At 36.9% G+C, this 22618-nt stretch overlaps 1 protein-coding gene across 4 annotated transcripts in view; it reads right to left on the bottom strand.

Moving 5' to 3' along the window:
* Positions 1-22618, bottom strand: part of NNT (nicotinamide nucleotide transhydrogenase) — an 85772-nt gene that overhangs the window by 17575 nt on the left and 45579 nt on the right. For all 4 annotated transcript variants that reach the window (XM_087443260.1, XM_004422792.3, XM_087443259.1 and 1 more), the window contains exons 11-19: positions 22455-22616; positions 21307-21417; positions 19886-20031; positions 18439-18634; positions 16550-16783; positions 15247-15407; positions 13126-13305; positions 6143-6302; positions 3984-4065 (exon numbers count right to left, since the gene is read on the bottom strand). In XM_087443260.1, coding sequence (XP_087299386.1) covers positions 3984-4065; positions 6143-6302; positions 13126-13305; positions 15247-15407; positions 16550-16783; positions 18439-18634; positions 19886-20031; positions 21307-21417; positions 22455-22616 — 1432 coding nt within the window. The remainder of the gene's footprint in view (positions 1-3983; positions 4066-6142; positions 6303-13125; positions 13306-15246; positions 15408-16549; positions 16784-18438; positions 18635-19885; positions 20032-21306; positions 21418-22454; positions 22617-22618) is intronic.

The raw sequence follows: 22618 nt of genomic DNA, 5'->3' as shown, positions 1-22618 counted from the left end.
TTGCAAAAAATTTCACGTTATGAGTAGTATAAAAAGTTTAAAATGTCCCCTGGATAGTTAACTTCTCCTCTCCTTTGCATTTCTACTCTACTTCTACTATATTTTTCTTAGCATACTATCCCATTAAATGGAATTCATTCATTGATTCATTTGTTTACAGATTTGTTTTCTCTATAATGATAAACTTTTGAAGTGGAAACTGGACTTATGCATCCTTGTATTCTAAGTACCTAGTAATAAAATTCTATCAATAAATTATTAATAGAAAGATATAGTTGAACATTAACATGAAAGCAATATATAACATTAGTTAGTCAATCAAAGAAGTTGAAGGGTGGTTTCATAAATTCAAAAGACTTCATGATAATCCAAGCAATAATGGTTTATAAAAAGAAAATCAAGGGGCCAGCCCCGTGGCATAGCGGTTAAGTGCACGCGCTCTGCTGCTGGCAGCCCAGGTTCAGATCCCAGGCGCACACGGATGCACCCGCTTGTCAGGCCATGCTGTGGCGGTGTCCCACATAAAGTAGAGGAAGACAGGCACAGATGTTATTCCAGGGCCAGTTTTCCTCAGCAAAAAGAGGAGGATTGGCATGGATGTTAGCTCAGGGCTGATCTTCCTCACAAAAAGAAAAAAAAAAAGAAAATCAAACAAAAAGAAAAAATTACACCTCTTTGGAAGAATTATTCATTGGGAACACTATCTCTGCTGTATAATGAAAAGCCTATCATATCAATCCAAAGATTGGGAAATAAAGATAAAAAAATGTCTGCACTCTCGTATCATAAGATTTTTGTAATAAAATGCTTTTAGAGATCAAGCATAAATTAGGTAAGCTACAAAGGCGTTCTGGGCAACTGGGAAGCAACAATCCCAGTCGCTACAGAAAATCTAAGTCAGTGAACTTTCATGACATTCTGATATGAGCTCTTGTCATGAAATGTCATGTGCTTCATTATATCATCTCAGCTCTCTGTGAGCATGTTATGACTATGGCCAAAGTAAAGGAAAATAGGACTGTCTCTAAATCAATCATGGGCCATGAAGCCAGACAGACTGTATGACAGATGCAATTTTTCTTGGCACCACTTGGGCATAACTAATTGATGACAATCGTATGTCCTCACTGGCACATGTCCACGGGAGATGTGTGTGAGTATGTCACCACATCTGGATGCTAGGCATGCTGAGGTCCTGAGGCACAAAGATCTACTAAAACCAGAGGCCCAGCAGCTGTGCTCAATGAACACTGTGGGAGCTCCACGGAGTGATGAAAGGACTCAATTACCGCGAACTGTAAATACAGATTTATTTCATTAAAATACGAGGTAACCGCTGCAGCCATCTCTTGCTCAGATATTTGTGTCTCAAAAAACAAAAAAAGGTAGCATCATGTATATACATATTCCTAACTTCATAAAGAAAATTTGCATTTCTCCTATGAAAAAATGATGACACATAAAGCAAAATCAACAGTTTCTATGATTCCCTTTAAATTAAAAAAAAAAATTCCCCACAGAGAACCTAGAAAGGAAAAGTATGATAATCTACTGTCATCATGCTAGCAGGAATAGTTCTCTTCCATTTAATGCGAACGTGAGATTTACATAACTTGTTTCAAAGTCCATGTTGAAACAAGTTATGTAAATTCAACATACTATAGTAAAAAGAAAACTGTAACATATTAATATATAATTTCATCTTTAATATGAAATAATCAATTTAAATGGCTAACTTTTCCTAACTCACAAATAGAGAAATCAGACTGAACAATTTTATTCTGATCCTACATAATAAATTAGTAATAAATTTATTATTAATAAATTATTTGAAGAAACTATGATAATCACGTGAAACAATGAAAAGCTCTCTCATGAATAGCCTGATGTTTTAGTCACAAAATTACTTCAATAAAAAATTGTAACCAAGAAACTATTCATATATGTTTAATTAAACATCTCCCATAAATCTTCAGTCAAATAATTACTTTTCACCTGTACTGTGACAGAAATCATTCTAAAACAACAGTTTATATTATGACCTTATGAATAAAATTCAAATTTTAATCAGGTCAGAAACTAAAATTCCATTTGTCTTATTCTTTTTCTTTTCAGATCATTTTTTTCCATCCCTCTTCTTCCATTCCTTTCACATCCTGCCTTCCATCAAGCTGCCCAACAGTCTTATGATGCTCTCCAACTTTGCAGCCACCTACCTAACACTGGACTGATCTTCCAAGATGTCTGGTTAACCTAGGCTGATCAACAGGTAATAAGAAAGGTATGTCAAATTAATCATTCCCTTCCCTAAGGAGAACTGAGACATGAAAGTCATCTTTCTCAATTTTATTATGATTGCCACTCATCTCTTAAACATTTATGTGGTGATAGAAGGCATTACTAATACATTAGACTTTTTCACATGTGGATTGAATAAAGAAAAACAATTTCTTTTTAGGAAAATCATAAAAGGTTCTTTAAAACATCCTTTCCACTTCTAGGTCTGCAAATGCTTTATGTAGCAAGACTACACCTAAAAGGGAAGCACAGTTTAATATCCTCCATGAAAATAGGAGTAAGTTAGTAAAATGAGACTTCTTATGTGAAAATTTAAAATTTTAAAATCAATGACTTTTCTCATCTTCTATCTTCAATTCCTCTAAGATTACATATAATAAGGTGGAAACCATCGACATCACAGAAATGCTGGTGCTACCACAAAACAGTATTTTGACTCTATGCCTTTGAAAACCACAGACCAACCATAGATGGCAGGAAGGCAGAGAGTGGGGGAAAGAGTGAGAGAAGGAAGGAAGGGTGGAAAGAAAGGAAGAAATTAAACGCAGCTGACACTAAAACCTTTTAGATAACCCTCTGATTTCATCATCCAAGTCTCCTTTACCATTATTCATAGCTGGGACATTCAAGATGAAGATGAGGATTCTGCATCCAGTCTGGCATAGATACTCTGACTAGTTCTGGGCACACTGTTTGGCTTATTTTCTTATCATCTGCCCCCAGACAAAAGTGTAAGATCGACATCTAAAAGGAATTTTTATTAATAGACATTAATAGTTTTGTCAACATATATTACCATCCTGGTGAACAAACTAATTTTACTTAATAATGGATTTATCTTATCCCTCTGACTTATGGTCCCATGTCAATGGAACTGCTGGTGAACTAGCTTCCCCACCGAACAGACAGCAGTTCTCCTCCCAGAATAACTCCAGACAGTCCTGCACTGACTCCTAACAGCAGAGTTTCAGAAAAGGAATCCCAAAGGTATGCAGGACAGATGCAAAGTACTGCAAGGATTCATCACCCACTGGCCCCATTTTTACATCCCTCAAACCCTTCATGCAAGGTCATGCGGAATAATCTAGAAATACGGAGCCCTCAACTTTGCCATTCTGCTTAATATCCTCCCAAGAGCAGACTCCAGTGCCCACATGGCAAGTGGCAGGAATAGCTGCTGCTCTAATTCATATTTCAGAAAGTGTATGGCTTTAGAAAAAGAAAACTTTCAGCGGTCTTTTCCACCCTGAGAGTGTGAGAGCTAAATCAGTCACATATTAAGTAGCCCACAGGTTCACCTCTGGTGTCACTCGTTGGAGATGTTTTTCTTCAGTGTGAACAAAAGAAACCAAAAAGACACAACTTGATGTGGTTCAAATGCTTTGCTTGACCTCCTTCCCCAAATCAAACCACAGAGAAACAGGACTTATGTTTTTTCCCCATTAATAAATATCCTGGAATTTAGTACAATACAATTTCCCTTTCTAAAATGAGCCTATATTTAGGTTTGATGCTATTAGACAGAGACAGCAAAAAATAGGTAGTAAGACCAAGGCTAGAATAGGGTTTTAGACAACTTAGTTTCTTTACCTGATATTACATTTGTAAAACTCCGCATTAAGAAACAGTCACCTACTCTCCTTTTCTCTTACACATACACTGCCAGCCTCACGGCAAGCACTTACCTGACTTTTTTGCCCTGTTCCGAGAGCATCTTTACCAAATCAGCGATGGGGTACTGAGCTTTGGCTGCACAGAGACCATAGCCTACAAGGAGCATTAAGAACACAGAAGAATGTCGTTTTTATTTCAAAACTTTATGAACTACACTTTCTTTCTTTGACTGAAGCATATTTTTATGCCAAAAAAAGGCAATCAGTTAATAGGACTAGAAATGAAAGCAAACTTATGGACTTTTTAAAATCTTGGCCTAAATTTCAAATTCAAAATCTAATGGTCCCTCCTCAACCTTCTGCAGTATCTGATACTGCAGGGCGCCCCCTCCCCACACACCACACCACACACACACTTGTGTACGCTCACACTCTCTCTCTCTGTCTTTCACATAAATGTTTTCAAACTGTCTTCATACTTGGCTTTGGTAACAGTGCAGTCCCCTGGTTCCCTCCTAACTTTGTTACTATTCCTCCTCGATTTCCTTGAATAGATCTTCTCCTTCTCCTCTCCCCCTGGGCTTTAACTTTGCCCCTCACACTCTCCTTGGAAAATCTCAGCCCATTCCATGGCTTCAGCAACCATCTGATGACTCCCAATCTGTCTCCAGGCTGGGCCTGTCATTTGAGCCCCAGTACTGCATTGACCACTGTCCCATCTCCACCTCAAACTTAAAGTCTCCAAAAAAAGAATTTAAAATTTTCCCCCTTTGCCAAAAAAACACAAAAGCACTCTGACGTTTTTGATGTTATTATAGGTATGACCAAAGACTTCAGTCATCTTCCCTCTCCTTTAACCCCGACATTCTGTCCATTCTCCCTGTACAATAATCTCACATTTGCCCCCACTTTTCTACCCCCATTTTTCCAAATAGGAAAATTTGGGGGGTAGAAATTTTCCATTTTCCAAGTCTCAATAGCTCAAGCTATTCCCTCTGCCTTCCCCCATCCTCAACACCATCCATCCCCTAAGGCCCAAAACAAATCCTCACTTCCTAACAATCCTTATTAGGTTCCCCATGGTAGAAAAATTATCTACACAGTCCAATTTAGCCCTTATCATAACCCACCTTGCATTATTTATGGATTTGATGACAGGGAAAATGCCTAAAGGGAAAAGAGTGTGTCCTTTACATCTGTGCACCTTTACACTCTAGCACAGTGTTTCTCAACAGGTAACACCAATGCCACTTAGGCTGGGACAATTCATTATGTAGGAACGTCCCAGGCATTACAGCATATTTAGTTTATCCGCTCCCATACACTAGCTGACAGTAGCAGCCCCATCTTTGAGACAACCAAAAACCCAAACCCACGTGTTTCAAATGCCTCTAGAAAATGATATTGCCCTCAGTTGAGAAGGCCTGCATGTGAACGTTCAAGTCTGCTAATGTTTGTTATTTACATCTTAGTATCTAACCAACCAGCAAACTATACAAAATCTAATCAATAGATTTTCTTTATAAAAAATTCCTATGATAGAGTTAAAATCTTAATCTGAAACCAATGTATTGCATGTAATACCACAGCATTCTGTGATAAGAGTAAAGAAGAACTGAGCTAAACCTCAGAAAATTATGAAATTGAGGCCTGGAGAGATTAAATGACTTGGTCAATATCATGCTGATCATTAGAGGTAAAATTAAAAACAAAAGTGAGGTGTTGTCACTTCCAGACCAAGCGCTTTCTACTAGGCCACATTACCTCATCTTGTTGTAAACCACAGGATTCTCAATGATTATTTAAATATTTACTTTTTAAAAAGAAAGAGATTAACATTTACTGAGCGAGTCTAACAAATGAGCTAGACACTTTAATATACTACAACTAATTTAATCCTGACAATAGGCTCCAAATTTATCAATGAGAAAAAAAATAACCAAGACTCAAATATGATTTAAACATTTGTATTGAATCACAGAAAGACATAGCTAGAAACCACTATATCAATTTATAGAATCTCTACATGATCCCCAAAATATTAACCTAAGCCAAGAATTCTCAATATTTTTCACTTAGTAATCATAGGGATGCCTGTAAGTTTCCATTATGTTTTCAAAAATGAAGAAATTCCAATTCAATTTTTTCCCATTATAAGAAATTGTTTTAATGTAATCAGTTACCACAGCTATTACAGGTTGGTTGTTTGCCTTTTGTTTTTGTTTTTTTACCTGGAGTAATAATAATGCTATTAGCTTCTCGAATCATGTCAATTGCATTGTCAAGGTTGATTTCTGTATGTGTGCCAGAAATTTCCATGGGTTTTCCACCAGCTGTTGAAGTGGTACCATAGCCTCCAAGAATCACATTAGCCAGGGAACGATTCATTGCCTAGAAAGCAAAATTATCAGCTGTGAGAGTTTAAACCACATACCTTTTTGAAAATGGTATGAATCCTGCATATATGCTATTCAGAATCATTTAAAAGGTTTATTTGATTATCTAAAACATTTTAAACAGATAAATTTGATCTAGCTCCTGAAAATTATTTCAAAAATTTAAATGATAAGAAGACATCTGGGAAATCACATCATTTTTTTTCCCTATAAAATCCACTACACAATGATATACTTCCAGTAAAAGTAAATTTTTTAAAAAAATGTAATGGAAAATTACCAGTGACATTAAGAAATTAATGAAAAATTCAGATCTAGTAATTATTGCCTGTGTACTGACTGAGCAGATTCCATCTCCATATTCACATGTATTTCACCAGAAAAAAGGAGAAAGATAGCTGTAAGAAATTTCACAAGGTGACTCTACAGATCTCTCAGGTGAATTCTGCTACCAGCTCCAAGCTATCAAGAGGCAACAGGGAGGAATCAAAGGATAGGGATCTATATCATCCATTTATTTTATTTACTTATTTATTTATTTAGAAGTCTGCTGCCCTCTGTCAAGAAAAAAAGAAACATAGGAGTTGATAGTGTCTTCTTTTCCAAATCAATGACAGCTGCATGGAGTTATAATAGGAGTGACTGGATTCATCAGTAGGCTCCTAAAATATTTCACTTCCAAAAAGGTAGATGAGTAAGTTTATATACTGTTTCATTAAAATTTACAACCACCCTTTTTTGTGTGTGTATGAGGAAGATCGGCCCTGAGCTAACATCCGCTGCCAATCTTCCTCTTTTTGCTGAGGAATATTAGCTGTGAGCTAACATCTGTGCTCATCTTCCTCTATCTTGTATATGGGATGCCACCACAGCTTGGTTTGATGAGCAGTGTGTAGGTGTGCACCCTGCAAACCCCGGGCCGCCACAGCTGAGCGCACGAACTTAACCTCTACACCACCGGGCCAGCCCCTACACCCACCCTTTTAACGAGAAAAATAATCTCAGGAAAAAAATAAGAGGAAGGCACTTCTCATTGCATGCTCATTTACAATCATACAAAAATGTACCATACAAACACCAAAACAAAAGTGACAAGAACTAGTCTGGTTTTGAAAACTTCGTTCAAAGAAAAAAAAAAAAGACAGTAGATGTTTCAAGTAATGAAATACATTTTAAGAATTCAAATCACTGTACATGATCAAAGCAGTTATTCTACATGATCATAACTGAACTTAATCACTTCGGAAAAGATTCCAAAAAATTCTTACACCCTATTTCAACGGTTGTAATAAAGATATCATTGATCCACTGTTTACACCATTTAAAAGCTATATGTGTCAATCTATTACTTTTAAAGAGAAGACAACACTTTATTATTAAAGAGCAAAAAGCACCTGGAAATTTTCAGCAATAAGTAACACATAAGGAAAAACCAAAATGTGACCACCCATCCCAAGGTAGGCCAGCCTGCCACCACCTTAGGGGCCATCTACACATACTGCTGAAGTGGGACAGAGGTAAAGGCCGGGAGGAAAGGGCAGAGAAGATGAACAGAGAGCCACACTGGACTAACGGCAGCATATCAACAACATAAGTGTCAAAGATGATGGATCCAAATGTCAGAAGTTTTTATTTATTTATTTATTTTAATTTTATTTATTTATTTATTTTTCCCCCCAAAGCCCCAATAGATAGTTGTATGTCATAGCTGCACATCCTTCTAGTTGCTGCATGTGGGACGCCGCCTCAGCGTGGCCGGAAAAGTGGTGTGTCGGTGCACACCCGGGATCCAAACCTGGGCCGCCAGCAGCGTAGCGCGTGCACCCAACCGCTAAGCCATGGGGCCGGCCCTGTCAGAAGTTTTTAAATTGTTCTTTTGACCTGAGCTCATTTATCAGACACAACATTCAGATTTTATAGAACCCAAAGTCTGGTAAATTTGTCTAATATTACTACACATAAAATAAAGCCCAAAATATCTTTATGTATATTATTAATGGATAAGAGAGTCAGAGAAAAATTAAAGTAATGCTTTTAAATTAAGTTCATAGTCCTATCTGACAGGAAGTTTTAAATTCTTAACATAACCTTCTATACTTAAATCCAAGGTTTAATGAAAATCCAATTAGCCATACCTGAGACTTCCCAAACACCCAACATTTGTTGATTTTGATAAATCTTTTCTAGTTTTGAATTACAGGATTCCGAAATTAAATTTCCAGCAATATGTTCTACCAAATTTTTGCCCTTAAAAACTGATTCAAAGGACTATTTCATACACTAAGACATTTGTCATAGATAACTTTAAAAAAAATAGTCAACCATACAGAGATGTTCCACCTCCTGCATCACACAGCCCTGCAGAGGGACAGATGGCAGAGGGACATGATGTAAACAGACAGACGTAGAGGGATATAACCACTTCATTCTAACGTGGCTTAAAAGGAACCATTCTTTTCTTCCTACAAAACTGAATGGAGGAGAAGGAAAGAATTTCTAAGGACATTTAATCAATATGTACCCACTTCTGATGGCAGCTTAGGGAGAAAAAAAACGGAACCACACAGTAGTTTACCAGTCAAAGTCAAGCTGTTATATACATATTCGCAATTATATCACATTTAAGCTAATTCCATGTGGTCTCTTGAAAACTAAATTATTTTTCATCTCTGAATTTACCATTGTAACATCGTATTTTCAACAAATGTTTAGGGTTTAGGGCTTGTTTGCTTCTCTTTTTTTTTTTTTGCTTGCTTAAGTGATTAATGAGACTATCCTGTGACAGCTGATCCGCAGACTGAAGAGTTCCCAGCTTCCAAGACAAAATATTTGCCATGCTGTCCAAGACTGTTCCCTTTAAGCTATTAAGCCCTATAATTAAAATTGTATGCTACATTAAAGAGATCCGTAATTCACATAATTCCAAGAAAACTGTAAGAAATAAATCTGAAAACAAAGGAAAGGTCATAAAATAGACAAAACCAAAGCAATAATAACATATATACCATTTACTAGCATCTCTCATTTCAATACTTTTTAGGTGCTAAGTAATTAATTGATTGAAAAGCAAAAAAAAAATTATTTTTGGTTTGGCTTTGATCCACTTTATCCTGTTCTATTTTCATTTGGAAACAAGTGGCAAAGTGCAAAAATCAGAAATGCGGTTTGAAAATGCTGTTCCATTTTTGCAAGCTCTCTATTTCCCAGGCAATCTGGACACTATCTCAAGAAGATGAACTGTAAATCATAAATCACACAAATCGTAGCTTAATGTCTATATGACATCTGGATATAAAGCAAATCAACCATTTGAGCTGGCTGTTTGGACACTCTTGACATTTTTCAGTTTTTATAATATTGAGCATTGTGTAACCACCACATTAGGCTCAGAGGACATCCAAAAGAATTCTTTATCTGAACAAAAGTTCAATTTTAGGGACTGCTGATTAGCCACTTGGGGTGCATTCCATTCCCTCTCACATAATACAAGTACTCTGTTCTGGTTTGGACTTGCATGTTTCCTTCAATAAATAACAAAACAATGAAGGTAAACATACTAGTAATAATAATAGATATTGATATATGGTAGTGTATCTGCTACCATAACCCACCTGGAAAGTATTCCAAAATATGAAAGGAGCTAACAAATAAAATATCCATCTAATGTTCATCTAACAATTACCATATTCATTCAAATGCGCCAGGTGCTAGGTCAGGTGCCATACACACAAAGGCAAATAATAAATTGCATCTTAAAACACCTCCTGTAAAGTGAGATTAATATTTCCTACCAGAATTAGTGTGGGGCTTGGACGAGCTAATACTTGTGGAGCAGCCAGCGTGATGCCTGCAGTACTGTACATGCCCAATTACGAGCAGCTACTTCGTTGTTATTATTAGGATGAACCACTCTGAGCTGCTAAGTACCAGCCATGAAGAGACAATTTCTTATAATAAAGAAGCACAAGCTAAGAATCAGTGAAGAGCAACATGAAAAGTCAGCAATCAGGAAAATTTAGAAGGAAAGAAAATTTCTATCTTCAAAAACTGAAAAATACGGCAGGCTTATTTTTGTTATTGTCTTGTTTGTTTTGCCCTTAAAAACTGATTCAAAGGACTATTTCATACACTAAGATATGAACAACAAAAAGACCTTACTCCTTTTGACCCAGTAATTGTACTTATAAAAATCTGACATAAGGAAACAATCAAAGATGTACAAGGAGGAATACTTTACAGCAAAAAAAAACTTAAAAACAGCTACTAATGATATGGATTTGGATAAATAAATTATGGTATATCTTTGTGACATAATAATACGTAGACACTAAAAAGTATTAGTTAGAAAAGTACTAGTTAGAAAATTATTAGAAAATTAAACATGGAATGTAGTTAAACATGCATATGAAAAAAGACTAGAATTAGAATATGAAATGTTAACAGTTAAGTGGTAATGGGATTATAGATGATTTTATTTTCTTATTTATCCTTTTCTATTTTCTTCCAAATTTCCCACATTAAATGTCTTTTATGGGTCGGCCCCGTGGCTTAGCGGTTAAGTGCACGCACTCCACTACTGGCGGCCCGGGTTCGGATCCCGGGCGCACACCAACGCACTGCTTCTCCGGCCATGCTGAGGCGGCGTCCCACATACAGCAACTAGAAGGATGTGCAGCTATGACATACAACTATCTACTGGGGCTTTGGGGGAGAAGTAAATAAATAAATAAAATCTTTAAAAAAAAAAAAGTCTTTTATTTTTGTAATTGAATAATACTTTTTTAAAAATTAAAGCTTCAACTGTTCTTGAATCCAAATTAATACTATTTTCTACTACAAACAGAGTATCAATCTGACCCAGTATAATATTTATGGTCTCAGAGAGCTATAAGATTACCTTGTTAGCCTTCCGTACAGCATAGGAATAAAAAATATCTGCGGTATGCTGACAATAAATGGCATGCCTGAGGCAGTGGAAATAGAGAGAAAACAAAGAAATGGAAGAACTACAGAAAACAGATCAAGAAATATGAAAGAATAGAAAAAAATTGAAGAGAAAGAAGATATAATTACAGAAGTACACATAGAAAGAGTACTTTCAACAAGTACCTCTTACTGCATTATTCAAGTTACTATTATAGAACTGCTACTGTAAAACTTACTGTAGTTAATATAACTAACAATAATAAAAGCTAAATGAAGAAGGGAAAGGAGAAGAATAAAAGAGACACAGACAGACAGAAATTTGGGAATTTGATAAATTTCAGAACCTAAAGAAAACCATTTAAGAAAAAAAGGATAAAGACAAGAAGGTACCCATGATGACACTCCAAGAACTAGATACAAGTCCTCCGCCCCCTCCCCATATCAGTATGCCATCAGTTTTGTTAAAATTCAAATCCTCCTATCTAATTTTAAAATCAGCATTTTGATCAACCACAAATTTTAAGTATTAATGAAAATCTGCTGACCCCTGCTGGTCATTCAAATTCACCAAATGAAGCAAAGTCAAATTAAGGGTTAAAAGTTCATTTTTAGAGAAAATTTTTTTCTAATAAAACCGAGTAAATTTTTTCTTCTTCATAAACATTTGTTTTTAAAAACCCCAAAGCCTGACCCTTTTCAAACAGGAGACACAAACCTCCACCTTTCCAAATTCCCTGAACAATTTGGGGGATTTAATCTTAAAACCTCTTAGCTTGTTTTGAACTTGCGCTATCAAATCCTTTGTTTTACAATATGGCCAAAGAAAACTAATTTTTTATTATGAAAATGTAACTTCAGCATTCAATTTACAATGAGATTTTCAATTAAAACATAAGAGAAATTTTGAGCTGTAAAATAAATATTTTGTTAATATTGTACTAAAAGAATGAAGGTGGAGTAAGGATCCTCTTTCCCCATGAATTATTAATCAGTGTCAAGTCACATTCTGATTTCACTCAGTTTCATGCTTGTCCTTTCACAGTCATTCAAAACTATTATTCAGAGGATAATATCCATAATTTGAAAAAGTTTTCTAGTCAAATCTTTAATTATTTGCAGGATATCTTCTTGCTATCAAGAAGAGAATTAAAAACAAAAAGGAAGCTAGGAAGTATTTGTCTTGTTAATTTTTTCTTTTCTTTTTTTAAAAAATCATGCTGACCACAAAACTTCAAGATAGGCACTCTCACAGATGACCAGTGGGAGTGTAAATTGGAGCCAGCTTTCTGGAAATAATATGGCAATAAGTAGAAAGAGCCTATAAAAATGAGCACACCCTTTCACTTCTACGAATCAATCCTAAGACAAAAATCGAAGTTCCAAAGCTGTGTTTACATACAAAAAGAAATAAAAATCAAACAACCTAAAAGGTACAGCATTAGGAAAAAATTAAATTTTGTACATCCATATGATGGATTAGTATTAAGTCCCTTAAAATAATATTTAAAAAGGATTTTTAATGATAAGAAAATGACAAGACTATAGTTTGTAAGATTGAAAAAATTAAAACAGTGTACAATATGATCAGACAAGTAAATACACAGATATATAATACACAAAGAAAAAAATAGAATAAACCAAAATCTTAAGTGTTTATCTCCAGATGGAAGGAGTCAGAAGATTTTTATCTTTATATTTCATTTTCCTAATTATCGATACTTGGGTACTTTAAAAGCAGTCTTGCAAATAATTTATTCAAATGAAACACTCGGATAATTCTGCTGAAGAGAATAAAAACTGGCATGGTCATTTTTACCACGAATAAAAGAAACTACAAACACACTTTATTTTCAGAATACCATTTGCATTTCTTTTGAACACGTGTTTCTTACCACACACATGATGTAGGACAGTATAGCACCAGAGGAGCCGATGAGCGCACCCACGATGGTCAGCAAGTTGTTGTTGAGCAGGAAGCCCTCCGCACACAGGGCCCAGCCTGAGTAGCTGTTCAGCACAGTGATGACTACCGGCATGTCTGCACCCCCGATAGCAGCTGTCAAAGTCACACCCTAGGACGAAAACCAAAGTGGAACTCAAAATTAATAAAATAAAAATCAAACCTTTTAGTTTGATTAGTTCTTAATCACTCCGGTTGGCCACTTAATATATTTACCTACAAGTTCCACTGCTAGGAATACCAAGCGCCTCCTATCTGACCAACTCTCCCACAGATATGACAACTGCCAACACTGAACCACCTCCCCCCAAAAAATCCCTAAATCCCTAAAAAGCAGTGATGAAAAGCAGGCAGAAACAGGAGAAGGGTCTACATTTGGAAAAAAGTAACAGCACTGAGGGAATTTCCAAGTTTTGAAGGCATTAGCCTAAGGGCAGGCCACCGCTGGTGCCAAGTGAAACAGCTAAAACTAAGATATAAGCCCACAGTCTTATTAGTTCGAAAATCCAAGGATAGGGTTTAGGGTGACTAAGGTAGTTGGAAAGTGAAAAGGGAAATTCTGCAAAGGAGCAGGCAAGAGAAATGAAGTCCCAAATTCCACGTAGAAACTCTGCCCAAATCTCTGGCTGACTCTTGAACTACGCACATGTGGGCAGACTCCAAGCAATCCTGTTAGGAATAAAATAACAACAGATTTCAGCTGCCCCCCACCATAGAGGAGCCAGAATTTGCCATCTCAATCCAGTCAAGTTAACTGCCTACAAAAACAAATAAATAAAAAATAATAATCAATACTCTTTGGAGGAATTCAACAGAATCCAAAGTCTCTATAATGCATCATTTACAATGTCTACAACACAATCCAAAATCACTAAACACAGGACAGGAAAAAGGATAGTGGGGGAAAAAGATTTTTGCTTTTTATTCCACATACTCCTGGATATTCTGAGTTTGCTACAATGTGAATGTAATTCATGTATTACTTTAAGCCAAAAGCAATTAAAATAAATCCACAAAATATTTTATCTTACTTGGACATTCTCACACAGCCATTAAGTATCTTTTAAATATCAAATTCACCTCTTGTCAAAAATGAAAGTTCTTGAAGTTTTACATTTTTGTGCTATAGGTTTGATTTTGAGACTTTTTTTTACCTCTTCTGCTTTAGGACATAAAAAAAATCAAAATTATTTTTCTTTTATTTAAAATAAAACAAAAATCAGTGCTATATAAGCCAGAATAAAATAGAATTTTAAGTTACTTTTCAGTCTTCTAAAGTTTCTGTGTCGAAATCATTGCCTAACTCTTAGGATAACACTGTAAATCTTGTGTTTCTGAATCAAGCAGCCAGTAAGTGTTTGATAAGCAATTATTATGCGTCTAACTTTGTGTTAAGCACTGAAGATTATTTACAAACTTAATACATAAACCTTGTCTACAAAGTATATACTGGACTAGAGAAACATGAAGCAATCAGTGAATAACAGAGTTGTATGCAATAGCATCATACACTGATATAATAAAATGCTAAATTGTAACATATAAACAACTAAAGAATACTGCATGTATCAATATACTAAATGCAAAAATTAGAGAGGAACAGGAGGACCAAACCTACCATGAAAGGCTTCACTGAACTCCCTCACTGAACACACAGGGTTTATTAACTGCATTTCATTTTACACAATTATTTGATTTGGTGTCATAGCTTCCAATGAATGTGAGTGCAACTAATGGGCCAGGACTATCTGACACTTACTGCATAAACCCAAAGCACTATTTTGTAGGGCTTGTCACACAGGAGGCACCTAATGAATAAAATTGACTTGGAACTGACAACTTTGAAAGGAATAATTAAGTGGAGAGAAAGAGTGATTTTCTTCTTACACTTTTCTATATTTTCCAGATTCTAAAAAGATGAATATATAACATCATTTAAAAACATTTTTATTCCATCAGGGGTCTTGAAAAGATAGAAATATGATTAGACTGTAATCTAACAAAAACTCCCAGTTCCTCACTAAGTATGTGCTTTCCATCTCTGACTTCTTACCATGATAGTAGAGAGAGCTGACACAGAGCCCAGACAGGTAATGCCGGTGGTAAAGCTGGGGTCCATCATGTATGGGATTACTCCACCTACACTAGCAGCCAGCAGGCCTGCATTGAGTAAGTGCCTCCCAGGGAGCAGGAGAGGGGCAGATTTCAGGATACCTAGGACCAAGCACATGGTAGTCAGAACCTAGAACACGTGATAAGACACCCCCTCACACACACTCTTAAGTGTGCCATTTAATCTTAAACTACCAAAATGTAATATTAGAATAAAAACATGGTATTTAAAATATCACTTTATATAACCAGATACTGAAACATAAAAGCAAATTAGAGTTCTCACACATAACAAATATTAACGGAAGTTGGAAAAGTATGGCTCAACTTAATGACTCTTTTCTCTACTTTGGTCACACAACAATTTCTTTACTCTTTGTCATGGGATCTTGAAAAGTGATTTTTTTTTTTCCTGTATGACCAATATAGAAGTTAAGTGCGGTTTTATTTATTTAAAACTTCAAAACAGAGTCCTAGCACATTAACATTTCTGATTCCATCAACTAAGCCGAAGGGAAAAGAGTCCTGGTTTGCTAGTTGTTTCTAAAGACAAAGCATGAGACAAAAATGTTTTAGGCTTGCAGTTCTTTTGTGATTTTTAAGTTTTGTGGAAGTTCCTCATTTAATTTTAATGAGTTGATTACTGAGAGGCAACACCAGATTTTCAAATCACAAACTAGTTTCTGTAGAGACTCACTTTTTCATGAAAACACTGAAAGCCCCCATGTAGGTTTTTTTTTCCCCTCCACTTCTATTTGCATGATTGGCTTTAGCAGTCGCAAAAGTTGCCAGGATAGATATCTAAAATGTGTATTTGTTTTCAAAATAAGTATGGTATACTAATTGCACAAATCTATTCGATAAGCTTCTTTCTGATTCTGGGAAATGCACACAGTTTATTTCTGTGAACTCTACACAGCATCCCTTACCAAGGATTATGAAAATGTTATTTTGTTCATATGCATTATCAAATATCAACTAGTCCCTCTGCACAAATTTCTGCACACTAGTCTCCTCCACCAGCCGTCCGCAGAAGAAATAGCTTCAAAGTTTTATGAGATTTGTAAGGATCAATAAAGGGAAGTCATCTTGATGGAGAGAAAAAAACTTTTATATATTTCTGAGTGTTATACAAATACTCTTCACTTAACCGGTTGTACTGTTAAGCTATTTTCTGAAATTGAAATACCTTTAAACCCCCTAAACAATAGATATTTACCTCTATGTAATGTTGAATCACTTACCCTGCAATTTTCCATAGGCAACAAGAGACCCGCTAAATGTGACACCACCGATGTAAGTACCAAGGTAGGCCACGATCTTGGTGAGATTTGCTGTTGCATCCATAGCAAAATGAGGATATTCTATAATGTACTCAGCTATGCAAGTAAGCACAGCTGCCAAGCCCACTAAACTGTGGAAAGCAGCAACTAACTGAGGTAAATCTGAAATCTGGATGCGTTTGGCAATTGTCAATCCTGTCGGGAAATGAAAGTCAAAGAGAAATCAAAACTCGACAGACCTTTGAGAAGTAACCACAATAAAAACCACACTTAAGGGTTTCTTTCCATCATTGTCACCAATAAATATTCATCTGCTGCCTAGTATGGGCTAAATATACTCTATAGGGCCTATGCAGAAGGTAAGGACACTGGCTACATACACCCATTCAAAATAGCAGGTTTTCTCAACAAAACTAACCAAGGCCCAAGTCCAGAGAACCCAAACACACAGCATCAACATGTGTCTCTGCCCTTTGCGACATTCGAACACTCCCCCGGCCTCCCGCGATTTCACATTACTTAAAGCTCCAATTAAATCCCTTAAACTCTCTCCACTGCATGAATAACCCAGGCCCTCACCTCCATAAGCCAACACTTGCTCCTGAACACACAAGAAACACCTGGAATATGAAGAAGGCCTAGGTTTTCAGGCGGATGGGCGAGAACCAAGTCCAATGATAAAGAAATGCAAATATCTGAGTAGTAAATGTCCAAATTAGGAGACTCTGAGGGAGTTGCATGGCTCAAGGTAGGTGCTATAGAAGGAGTGGGGCTCAGAATGTTTGCTAAAATCATGTCTAAATGTTTTCCTTCCGTGAACCCACAGCCCAGGCATTTTCCTTAAGTGCCTTTCTAGGGACTGTCAAGAAGGGACTCCAAGCTTTCCTGTGGATGTACAAAAGGAGACCTAAAGCTAATGTTGTGCTGGTAAACATCTAACCACCAGCTCCTCTGGATAAAAATGCGTGTGTATAAATATGTACATGAGTTTTTACTGATAAAAAGGTATGTAGTACACAATTTTCATATAATAATAAAATATGCAATACTCTTTATTGTAAATTCCATATAGGCAACTGATTTTCACAGAATGCTTTTGCTGATTTTTGCCAAACTTTTGTACCTGTAGCCAGGCTAGTGTTTGCAATGGATGAACGAGTATAGTTCCCATATGAATGTTGGTTGATATTTTTGTTTACATTAACAAGTAAGACAAAAGTGAAATAATTAGATGTATGTGAGAACTTCACTCATTGTCAACCATGTGAGTGATGACTTCACTGAATCTGGTAACACTTTTCAAATACTGGAAGAATCTTTGCTCAACTTGTTGTGCTATCCACAAGGAAATGGCTACAGACACAACACACTTTTAAGTTTAAGCAGCATTATTAACATTTTCTCCACTTTCTTAGGTCTGGACAACCAAAACAATAAATGAAACCAGATTTGTAGGGTTTGCTGATTTCCATCATGTAAACACAACTACCATGGCTGATTTCAAGCTACCAATGTGACATCATTAAATAGGGAGTTGGGAAGAGATGTACAGTAGCCCACCATTACATAATGTTTCTACCATACAGATGCAATAAAGATGGATAACCTCAAGAGCATAAACTATAAAATCTAATAAATAAATTAGAAAGTTATAAATAGTATTATTAACTTTGCTTCTAATATAATTTATTTTGTTTTGGTGAAAAGTCATCACAGTTGGTATAATTGTCATTCAAATACAAATATTTTAAAACATTTAACCTTGAGTTAAGTCCAACAACTTAACTCAAAAGAGTGGGCTAAAAAATAGGCACGGGGTCACATAAAGGCAGAAACCCACAAGTGCTTACCAATGGTACCGCCCAAAGCCATTGCTCCAGACATCTGAGCTAACAATTCGGGGCTTGGTTTTAGGGCTCCGAGGGTGGCTGCCAGGCCTCCAGCCACCCCAATCATGCCCAATGCATTGCCAAGACGAGCTGTTCCCTGGGTGGAAAGGCCGGCCAGGGCACCAACACAGCACAGACCTGAGGCCAGGTACATGATCTTTTCAAAGGAAAGGGAAGAGAGAGAGAGAGGCTATCAAAACTTTCTGTCTGTTAGCTTAGGGAGACCTCTCTTGAGGAAACACAATTCTCTAAGGACAATTTTAAATTCAGACAATAGAAGAACCAAGATGAGCTCTTCTTTTATTATTTCAATATATTTTCCTATCCATTAGGAATATTAACATATTAAATCCTTTAAATTGTACTTGCAATTACAAAATTTATGTAAATTGGTTTCTTCTGGATTTGATAGCATGCACAAATGCACCTAAAAAGTACCTAAATTTAAATGGAGTTATTATGGGATCTAGACCTAACCAAATGCTATACAGGAGCCAACTCCTGATGTTGATAATACCCGGGACCATGCTGTACACTTTACTTATGCTGTAATTCAGTCTCATGAGATTCACAGGAGGAAAGACTCATCATCCTCATTTTACAAAAGAGAAAATCAAAACTTAAAGAGGTTACATAATTTTTCCAAGGTTAAATGATCATTAAATAGCAAATCTAGGATTTAGACATGGGTTTCTCTGACTCACCACTCCAACTCTTCTCCAAAAAGACTTTGTTCATCAAATACATCAACAAATACTACATGTTGGAAACAGCAGAAACCAAGAGAGACATGATTTTTCTGCTGTCAGAGAGGGTACAATGTAGCAACAGTCATTGAAAAGAAATGGAAAATACTGAAATCAGAACAAAGTTGAGTCTCTATTATAATTATATTTAGACATGGAATTTGCAAAGTTAAACGATCACTTCTGTTTTTCTATATAGCATTCATTTTTAAACTATCTTTTTTAAATGAATTGGTGTAACATCACCCAGTAACAAGAGATGATGCACTGGATTTATAGGGGAAGAAAGTATGTAGGAAAAGGACTAATAGTATTTAATAAGAGAAATTTTTCAAATTTTTTACTATTTATTTCATTGTATCCTTACAACAATCCAGCCAAGTACATAAAAAGGATACTAGTAACCTTCTTGACTCTTTTTACATGTAGAAAAACTTAGGGCAAACAAGTAAATTCACATTTACACCATTAGCAGGCAAATCTGTCTCTACAATCCAGGGTCCTGATCCTTAGGGGATGGGAATGCTTTATTTGATGAAGATGCTTCTAGAGTTATTGTTGTATTTGCTTGGTAGAGTTTGAATTTTGGTAATGATAATGTTAAATCTAATTGGGAAGAAAACATAGTTGCAAAAATAAAAACTTTCAAAAGAGCCTCTTACTTGTTCAATGTTATAACCACTGTAGAGAGCAGCTAAATATCCTCCAACAAAGGTACCAGCAGGGAGCAGGTATACGTAATTGTATTCTGGGGGATCAGTGGGACGTTTGAACATGTCCAGCATTCTCTGCGTCACCAGAAAGCCACCTCATCAAAATAAATATAAAATAGAAAGAGGTTAATCTCATCGAGCAACATGATTTCTTAAAGTGTTACAATTTTTCTAGTTTAAGCACATCTTTATCATCTAGGAATAAATATAATTTTAAGTGACATTTTTTGTTGTTAGTGCAGTCAAGTTGATTCCGACTCCTAGTGACCCTGTGAACAGCAGAGCAGAACCCTGCCTGGTCTTTTTGCGCCATCCTCTCACCTTCTGGCGCTATAACAGACAATGCTCCGCTGCTACTCATAGGGTTTTCACGGCCAAATTTTTTGGAAGTGGGTGGCCTGGTCCTTCTTCCTAGTCAGTCTTAATCTGGAAGCTCCACTGAAACCTCTCCACCATGGGTGACCCTGCTGGTATTTGAAATACCAGTGGCACAGCTTTCAGCATCAGAGCAACATGCAGTCGCCACAGAATGACAACCGACAGACAGGTGGTGTAGTTCCCTGACTGGGAAATGAACCCGGACCACAGTGGTGAGAGTGTTGAATCTTAACCACTAGACCACCAGGGCTGGCTAAGTAACATTTTAGAACCCCAAAATTAAAAGTTATTCTATTATTCAAGCCAGTTCCATCGAAGCGGGTAAGAAAACTCTGTATTCAAAAAGAAAACTTGCTGTCAGAGTGCGGAACCAAATATTTCTGCATGACTAAAAACAAATAGCCATTCAAACAGCCTGGAAAGGCAAAAGATCAAAGGCCAGTATTTTTTTCTAATAAGTTATTTTGTTTGTTAAACCCTATAACAAATGATAAAAGAAAGAAATGCCATATCAACAGGCACCAGGTTTCTTGGACACACTAAAGAATTTTTAGCTACAAAACTGCATCAAATAAGTTTAGTACACAAGTGATGTGATAGGCTTTCAATTTTCAAGAACAAACACAGGCTAGGATAAGGCAAAAAGTTAAAATTTTAGCTAAAATTATACTCATTTAGAGATGTTATGGTGATAGCTCTAAGTCACCTTCATTCAAAACCATGCATTCACTAACTTTCCAGTTAACTTGCAGCAAGACATCATTTTATTTGTTTGGTTTGGGGCCTTGGGGGGTGGTTTTTATCAAAAGAGTTTCTAAAAACTACAGATGGGCAGAATAATGTTCCTTCACAGAAAGCATTTATGGTCTGAGTGAAACATGTTTTAAAGGCACAAATTCTTAAAATCAGAATGTCTATTTTATATCGATTTACATTTGCTTCTTATGTCTCCATTAAAAATAGCACTCTGGGTTCCTTCACGGCCATTGTACCTGCTATGTTGACTGAGGATATGAACGTAGCAAGAGCAGCAAGGCCCTGAGGAGTTGTGGAAGGAAACAACTGTCCTCCCATCAGCGCCATCCCACCAACTGCAGTCAACCCTGGGAAGAAAGCATCAATACATTATAGCGACACCACCAAACCAAATGTCAGCACCAAAGGACCTCACACGCGCCGATTCATAGAGGAGAAAGCTCTTACACACCACTCTCACTGAATGCTAGTATGGGAAAAGGGTTAACAACACTATTTCTCCTTTTGCATAAGAACTTGACCTTCCTTTAACATTCCAGCTCTAGTCCCCTGATAAAATCAATAATGTTATTAGACAACACTGCTTATGGTAAAAAGGGATCTCTGGTGGATAAACTGCACCTGAACTGGAAGGAACTATGCATGAACTATAAATATACGACGGTGAAGCCATAGCTTTGGGCTTTCCTGAGCACAGTACTTCCTGGCATTGGACATGTTCCCTGAGGAGATCCTGGAAGCTACGCCTATGACAACGTTATAAGAAAAGCCCCCTAGGGCCATGAGGCTTCCAAGCCAGGGCAGCTGCCACATCTCTCCAATGTGGGTCTCATTCCTCAGATCTGAGCCATTGCTGGGGGCCAAAGAGCACAGCTCCTAGGCAGCCGTGTGGACTGCCGCGTAGGCCGCTATGAAGACGTGTCACACCAAAGAGAAACACCTGATGCTGCCCTGCTGGCCAGCTGTGCTTCCTGCCCCATGAGCTTCACGGTGTGACCTATTGTAGACTTGCTAGGCTGAATGTCTAGCCAAATCTAAAAAGATCCCCTAAAGGATGTTGCAACTATGATTCTGTGAAACACTGGTTTCCAAATTTTATCAGAGGAATCCTTTCTTTAAAAGGAATCATAACTGAAAGAAATAACAGTGGCTCTGCAATGCTTGAAATGGGGACAGCCCAAAGGCCTGACATTTACTCCCTCAGCCTCTGACACTTCCAACCCCACCCCTGCACCCTCTGGGGGCCCAAGTCACCACAAGCACCATCTGAGATGCCAAGCCATGCAATTGAAAACACAGACTTTATAAACCTCATTGAAAGCACTCCTGGAGTTGAATAAGCCCATGAAAACCTAAGAAGAGGGAAAACAAGAGAAGAACAAACCTGAGATTGCATTAGTCACAGACATCAGTGGTGAGTGGAGAGCCGGGGTCACTCCCCAGACGGTGTGGTAGCCCACAATGCCGGCCAAGCCAAAAGTGGTCACCATCTGGGAGAAGGCTAAATTGGGAGAAGCAACGCCCAAACCTAGCATCCCAATGAGACCT

Source organism: Ceratotherium simum, chromosome 18 (assembly GCF_057802395.1).
Source record: "Ceratotherium simum simum isolate JZ-2026a chromosome 18, ASM5780239v1, whole genome shotgun sequence".
In the NCBI taxonomy this organism is placed as follows: Eukaryota; Metazoa; Chordata; class Mammalia; order Perissodactyla; family Rhinocerotidae; genus Ceratotherium; species Ceratotherium simum.
This window is presented reverse-complemented; position numbering and strand designations above follow the sequence as displayed.